Here is an 8,123-nt window from a genome sequence, read left to right as displayed (position 1 = left end):
AGAGAGAGAGAGAGAGAGAGAGAGAGAGAGAGAGAGAGAGAGAGAGAGAGATGGGAAATGAATACTCAAATAAACAGAAAAATAAATAAAGGTTCTATTAAATTCAAAATTGTTTTAACATTTAGAGTGCATGATCATAAGATCTAGAAAAAAATAATATTCCATTATAATAGACAAGGTCACACATAAAAAGATAAGGCACAACATCACAAAAATGTCATGACAAACAACTTTTTTAAAACAGCCAATTACAATAAAAATCATTCAGTGGCATTGAAAAAGTGAGACAACAAGTATAGAAACAACAGATTTAATGAGAAGAAAAACCTGCCAGCCAGTGGTGCCCTCGACCACCTGCACTTTCGGTAGTAGATAGACATGATGGATACAAACATTGCACAACAACAGAGTGCTCACAAACTAACAGCACACACAAGCAGAGAGTGAGATATATGTAAAGATGTATGTGAGTGGTTGGCGGATGCTCTGGTGTGGCCTGCTTCTCCTTTCCTACGTAAAATCCATTGTCTTTATCTCCCCTCCTTCTTTTTTTGAGTTTGTTATTCCCTTGTAACACCTCTAATCTTCTGGCGCTCATATGACCCTATGCAGTTGCGAGCGCCATAAAACCTCTACTAAAACAAAACTAAAAGAGAGAAAGAGAGAGAGAGAGAGAGAGAGAGAGAGAGAGAGAGAGAGAGAGAAAGAGAGAGAAAGAGAGAAACAGTGCGCACTAATAAACAGTTAAAGGTCAAAATTGAAAATAAAGTATAGTAAAAGGGCACAAAATAACAAATCATGTGATGATATACAGCTTTTAAAAAACACCAGTGGAAATAACACAATGTGAAGAATGTCACTGCAATTTTTTTTTTCAAACAAAGTAGGTATTCTGCCAGACAAACAATATCTAAGGCTTTAAAATACATTTTTTTTAAAAGTATATTACTAAGGTAAATCTAAAAATATTATTATAAAAGTTAGGACTTTCCTCCACACTCAGCTTGTAGCATGGGCATCATGCGTTACTCAGTTATTTAATTCTTGCATGATTTTGAATTTTTAGTGTGTGGTTGAAGGACTGCCCTTGATGCAGAATTTGCAGTCTAGCGCAGGCAAATCTATAATACCATAGAATGGTACAAAGATTATCAGCCACCCATGAAGATGACAATCCTTTATCCTGTCTCTCCCAAATGCCCCAGCACTGGCCCAAAACATAATCATAATTGTTGTCTTGTTGGGTAGTTGCACCTAACCAGTTCACCAGTGATTGATGAATTCAACCACAAAATTGAAGTCCTGCATTCCACTTTCACTGACAATCAAATATAAAGACATATATTATAATATGATCAAAATATGGATTCAATCAGTCATAAAGAGCTCTTTAGTCTAAATATTTTTAAAGTAAACAAAGGCCTAGATCTTCAGTCTAAATACTTACTGACAAAAAAAACTAGTCTCTCGATTTTTTTCCCTTCTGGATTGCTCTTATTCCCTGCACAAACTCAAACGCAGACACAAGCGGATAGCTAGAGAATGACAACTAGACGCTATTGGCCAATATTTATAGTAACATAGCAATGCCAATCAAAGTTAAACTTTTTGCTTTAGCCTTCTTTTATTTGGTACCTAAGAAAGAATGTTCAATTCTAAGAATTATGCTTCTTAAATTTTAAGAATCGGTTATTAAATAAAAAAGTTATTGGGTTGTAAAGGTCGGCAAAATATGCATCACCCACATATAGGAAAATACTCCAGAAAAGTGGACCACGCAGTAGCAGATTCTGTAAGATAATAGACGATATCTGAGTAATTAATCAGAGTCTTATCGAAAGAAACTTTGCTACCCGATGAGTTTTCGGGTGGAAAAATCATTTCTGACGTCAGATTTACTAATGATGTCGTAGTTATTTTGTTTATAATTTAAATTTTGGTGTACATATATACGATTTTGCGATAAAGGGGTATCAGGATGAGTCCATTTTATTTATTTTTATAGCATCGTATCACAACATGGGATCTTTAAGAATATATATGTTGGCAGCGTGACTAAATAATGGCAAAAGATTTCTTTGATGACTTTAGACCACGCCAACCATAAAATATAATTCAATTCAATCTAGCATGCTGTTCAATTAAAACCCCTTTTTCCCGTTGAGACATGAACACCCCGAGGCGAGAAAAGCTCGCCTCGGAATACCCCCATTGCGATGTAACAAAGGAACAGAGAAAAACAACCGGATGCGCGCGCCCACCATTGCCCTATTACTATTTCAAGTGACCAATGAACGGGCTCAGAATGGTCATGCGGGGATTTGTAGGTCACAGACATTTGCAAAGGGAGTGAGGGGAAAATGGCCGGTCTCCGTGCGAAGCAGCTTTGGACAGGGGGGTAGTCATGCATATATATATGATAAATTCAGCACAACTAATTGACACAAAAGGTTCAAATTTGAACACACTATAGAGGAAAGATGGATCTCTTACCATCTCGGCGTTGAATATCGAACTCCCCTTATAATATAGTTTTCGGCGTACCCGATACGAAAGTGTTTCCGACACCAAAAGTATAGGTTAATTTATGAGTAAGACTTGACTTCCAACATGATACAACATTAATTTGCGCTATTTTCTAATTGGTTACCAAGTTTCATTCCCATTGGTCCAGAAATAGCGCAAAACGAGCTCGACAAAATTAGTAAGTCTATCATTAGTATCATTCCGACCCAGTCCAAAAATTCATCCGCAAACGGTGACCAAATTTTCGCCATGCGCGGAAGCCCAATTGACTAAGTAACAGCAATCTTGTTTGACTTCATTGAGGGATTACCACTTTGTCAGTATGGTGGCAACACGACCGCACAACGGGAGCCAGCCGACTTGGAATATTTTCTTTGCAACTTGCTAACTGTTCAGTTCAGTTGTCTACTGTGATTGTGCAGCAACCTTTTTCCGCTCAGATTGATTCTGATGCTGTTCACTACATTATAAACTGAGAAGAAGAAGAGTAGGCCTACGTCAATTAGAAAATATATGAAAGCAAATTTTTTTAAAGTTCAACGACGCAGTGCACTTGATCGACAGATTTCATGTCTTTCGAGGGGAGGACTTCCATAACGATCAACCACTATGAGACAGAGCAGAATTGAGGGCTTGGGGTAGGGGTAGGGGTAGGGGTAGGGGTAGGGGTAGGGGTAGGGGTAGGATTAGGGGTAGGGTTAGGCTAAGTTAGGGGTAGATCTAGGGTTAGGTCTAGGCCTCTTCTTTATTGTGTTTGGTGGGGTGGTCACTCGTAACGGAGGTCCTTCTCTTTCGAGAAATTTAGATTCTAGTGTAGGGTGCCGACGTACTGTACGCAAAATCATCACTGAATTTTTTGTGGATCACGATCAGTCACCAGAAGACGCGGCGGGCATCCCCCTTGCGAGGTCAAATAAGATGGCTGTTTGATACTCTATAAATATTGGCCAATGGCGGTAAGTTGTCCTCGTTCTCTAGATCTAGATCTAGCTATCAGCTTATAACGCAGACTTCGCTGCCTTTATTACCGTTATTTTTCATAAAATCAACAAGTCTTCTTTTGTACGATTACGATCCAGCTCAATCACAGAGTCTTGACGGCTTCCTACTATTTTTAAACGTAATAAAGAGCCTATTTACCTTTGAAAAACCGGACAGCAATCTTGTAAACCTCCTGTACAGGAAGGCCCCACTTCTTTTGGAACTCATCGTCTAACTGTGGGGGCGGATTAGCATTTGAATCAGTGGCATTATCAACATTCAGATTATCTATCCCGTTGGTAATTTGTTCTGAGTCGGTAGTCGCCATTTTGTTTATCATTCCACGTACATCCGCGAGTCTCGTTCTCATTCCTTAATTGAATCGTGCTATGCACTTTTCGCTTTATTATCATAATAGCTTCCTGAACGTCTCATCGCTGAACTGCCCTATCCAGTGTTGATAGGGGGGGTTGGTGTTGTTGTATGTTTTTCGAGTAAAATATAAGATCTCTCGTTGGACCTACGAATGCCTTGCATTAACTCTAACTAAAAAGCGCGAACTTTTATACAGAGAGAGAGAACTAAACACGTCCTAGTAAAATTCCTAATCTTGATCCTTCAAAAGACACACAACGTCCTAATTCTTTTTGTTAGTCTTATAGTTTGTATTTGAAACAAAAGTTTGAACGAACTATAGACAATATAAAATCCATCTTCATATTCACTTATAGATGTTACGTTGGAGACATTACCAGAAGTGAACTTAACAGTGGTTGAGAAAAATGTTTAGAGTTCAATCTTTCCACCAATCATGAACTTGGTCTCGGTAATAGTAAAACGAGGTTATAGACTAATATCAATCTGAACATTGAAAGTAGGCCTATAGTTTAAAATTTCTTCAACGAAAAAGCAAAACCTCCCCCCCCCCCCAAAAAAAAAAAAAACATCAACAAAACAAACGTGTAGTTACAACAGAGAGAAAGAAGAACATCAGGACCATTCAATGTCAGTCAGATTCATAGGTCAGGAAATAAGCCAGAGACAAATCAAAGCAGAAAAGGACGCAACACAATACATTTATAACTCAGTGTCCTATAAGACAAATCCCATACCCACTCATTACGCACAGATTATAGCAGTAGGCTTTCCCATTAGAAAAGTGTAAACAATTTTTAATACAGTGTTTAATGCTGCAGAATTCAAACGTTCACAGAAGGCGACTAATTGTATTGACTTCTGGACATGTTATAACTCCCCATCTGTCAATTCTCTCATTCGTGGCGTAACTGGAGAGATACCGGAGCACTGTGACTGGTGTTTGGGTCTACATAGAGTAGGTCATATAAGCTATTACTTTAGCACTATTCACGAAGAGGTATTAGTGTATTTATTTCCTTGTGTACAATTTTGCAGGGAGAGGAGGTGAGATGATAGAGAGAGAGAGAGAGAGAGAGAGAGAGAGAGAGAGAGAGAGAGAGAGAGAGAGAGAGACAGAGACAGTAGACAGAGACAGAGAGAGAAAGGGGAGGGGGGAGAGGGAGAGACTTCGAGATGGAGAGAGACACAGAGAGAGAAAGATAAAGACAGAGAGACAGCGAGAGAAAGAGAGAGAGAGAAAGAGAGAGAGAGAGAGAGAGAGAGAGAGAGAGAGAGAGAGAGAGAGAGAGAGAGAAAGAGAGACTTGGGACGGGTTGGGGTAGGGTTGGGGGGGGGGGGGGGTATTGAGCAACAGTTTGGTCTAATCAACGATTAATGGACCGGCAAATAGAAATTCTCAAATAAATGCTTTGACTCCTGGCCAGATACAGGGAGTGGCGAGCAAGACCCTTCACTTGCCTTTATGCTTCGCCAGTATTGCAATAATCTCTGCTGCATTTAACACAAAGAAGTAAATGTACAAGTACAGTGTATTTACCATCATCTGCCCTTCATACACATGTGCTGCGATGTCATAAGATGGTACATATAGTTTACTGTTTGCTGTTACTGTACATCTACGCCATTGGCTGTTAACCACTTTATAGCAAGCGCTCAATTTTGCCACATATTATTTAAGAAACTAAAAGGTTCGCACCGCCCACCTACATATTTTTATTTCAAAGCGGGGCATTCAGATACCTGTCGACATTCGATGTGCTACATGTACTCGGGTGATCCCTTGGGTGATCCCCATGTGCACTGCCCACCAACATTGCCAAATCGCCACGGTTGGTAAACTCTGATCTTGATCTATCCTACGCATTCATTCATTTACCAACAGACCAACAATCCCAGAAAATGGTATTTCGACCGGCGTCTGTGGTGTTGTGGTATACATGTATCATTAATTAGGCGCTTTGCCATAGCATGCAGCGGATCCGAGTTTGATTACCGTGTGGGGAGAAGAAAAAAAATAGATATCTCATTCTTTCTACAGGGATGTATCTTCTTACTCAGTCCGGTTGTCTCTGAGAGACAGGGTCGAAGTCTGCCTCCTAAATGGTTTAGTTTGTTTCGGTTGGGGCGTATATGTTTTAAGGGGAGAGTTTTACGGTGCTCTCATATTTAAAGAACCTTTTATTGAGCGAGAGGAGCATATTTTTTTTCTCTACCCGCACCATTACGTAAACACCATTCCACTCCCACCCACCCTATTTCTCTCTCATGCCGTGTTCAACAAACACGCGGTTTTGTTTTGTTTTGATTCTTTTTCTTAAGATCATGTTTTATTTTTGACAGCCGCTATAGTCGCGACTAACGACAGTCTTGCTGTCACTTCTGTGGAATACATCAACTTAATAAAAATTAAAACATAAAAAAAACTTAATCGATGTCGTTGGGGACTTGGTTTTATAAAGACCTAGATCTACATAATCAACAAATACCTTAATGCACAAATATACACAACATTTAAAAAAATAATTTAGACAATCAAAACATCATTGCAGGTACTGGCAGCCATTTTGTTGGGCCCTGTATTATTTTTTTAACGAGGTAGAGCAAGTAGGTTAAAAGTAAAATGAGGTAGAGTTATCAAAAGCTGCTAAAAACAGAGACCACTAACACACTAAGTATTACGTTTGGCCATGCAGCTTTGAATCAAAACTGAAGAGCGGACAGTCAAAATTTTAGATATATTTGGAATGGCTGAATTCTGGAGTATTTCCTCACGAAACAAGAGATTAACCCTATATTTTATAAATTTGTAAGGCTAAAAAACAAATCGCGAAAACCCGGCTCCGTCATACTCTTAGGATTGGCGCTCATATGACCTTATGCAGTTGCGAGCGCCGTAAAATCTCTAGGCCTACTTTAAAAAATACTCTTAGGAATTGTATAATTAAATGCTAACTTCGTTTCAGTTTTAAGAGTTGAAGAGTATAGATTCTTCAAAATGTGACGTAAAGCCCAGCGCTACCAGAATTACATGTAGCGTATTACGTTAGAGCCAAACCTCGTTATATCGCCACCAGTGACGTACTGTAAGAGAAGTAGCACGTCACTGATCGCCACCCTCGGGACGAGCATGACATTGGCCGAACGAACAGCGGGGCTAGCACTTCAACAAGGTTTTTCTGTTGTACGGGGGCTGTCCCATGAAAACCGGAAACGGTCCATAAAAGCAAAAATCTTTGTCCTATTATTTAAAAAATGAAACACATCATAGCTCAACATGTGCTTTATTTCTCAATGTAATCACCATCCCCTGGACGCATTTTTTCCATCGCTGGATCAGGGAGAAGATACCCTACCTAAAGAATTCTTCGTCAAGGGATTTCAACCAATCTTTCACGGCTTCCACGAGGTCTTGGTCGTCGGTGAATCGCTGTCCAGAAATATGGCGTTTCATTTGTCCAAAAAGGTGATAATCTGATTGAGCCAAGTCAAGACGGTGAGGGGTGTGTGGCAGAACTTCCCAGAAGCTATGGATCCAGTCCGCGTTTGCGGTGTGTGGCGTTCCGTTGTCAAGCTGCAAAATGACCCCGCTGGAGAACCGTCCCGGTCTTATTCGGCGTACGACCTCTCGACTCAGCTTATCAAGAGTCTGGCAGTATCTGTTAGCATTAACATTTTTTTTTGTCCTGGTTCCAGGATGTAAAGAAGCAGAACACCCTTAGCATCCCAGAAAACCGTGGTCATGAGTTTCTTCACTGATGGCTGAACTTTTAAACTTTTTTGGGGGAGATGAAGACGTGTGCTTCCAAACCATTGAATCCCTCTTCGTCTCAGGGGTCATGTGGTGAGTCCAAGTCTCATCACCAGTAAAAACGCTTCTCAGGAATGCTTCATCATATTGTTGGAGGTCTCCAGATGCGTTCATGACTCCCGTGACAGCTTGGCGACAACGAATCAACAAAGTCTGAGACCCTTCAACACGTTGCGTCTTGTGGTCAGCTGTCAGCTCTTTTGGGTTCCGTCGAACAGAGACCTTTCTATAGTGCAGCTCATCAAACACTATCCTATGGACAGTCCTCTTTGAAATGTTTAGCAGCTTGGAAATTTCGCGAATTTTTAGGCGCCTGTCTGTTTAAATGAATTCGTTAACGCGACTCCTGTTGTCCTCAGTCTTGGCAGAAAAACAAGGTCCCGGGTGAACTTTGTCATTGATATCCGTATACCCGGCTTTGAACTTACTA

General features: G+C 40.2%; 1 protein-coding gene across 3 annotated transcripts in view; it reads right to left on the bottom strand.

Annotated features, from left to right (window-relative positions):
- LOC101854998 (Golgi resident protein GCP60) overlaps nucleotides 1-4,365 on the bottom strand; it is a 62,991-nt gene extending 58,626 nt beyond the window's left edge. Inside the window, exon 1 of one of the 3 annotated variants that reach the window (XM_035973193.1) lies at nucleotides 3,667-4,365. In XM_035973193.1, the coding sequence (XP_035829086.1) occupies nucleotides 3,667-3,877 (211 nt within the window). In that variant the 5' untranslated portion in view covers nucleotides 3,878-4,365. The remainder of the gene's footprint in view (nucleotides 1-3,666) is intronic. The other 2 variants (XM_035973196.1, XM_005091154.3) reach the window with 2 other exon arrangements.
- Nucleotides 4,366-8,123: the final 3,758 nt, after the last annotated feature.

Source organism: Aplysia californica, unplaced genomic scaffold, assembly GCF_000002075.1.
Source record: "Aplysia californica isolate F4 #8 unplaced genomic scaffold, AplCal3.0 scaffold00026, whole genome shotgun sequence".
Lineage (NCBI taxonomy): Eukaryota > Metazoa > Mollusca > Gastropoda > Aplysiida > Aplysiidae > Aplysia > Aplysia californica.
Note: the sequence above shows the minus strand (reverse complement) of the source record. Positions and strands in the feature narration are given on the sequence as shown.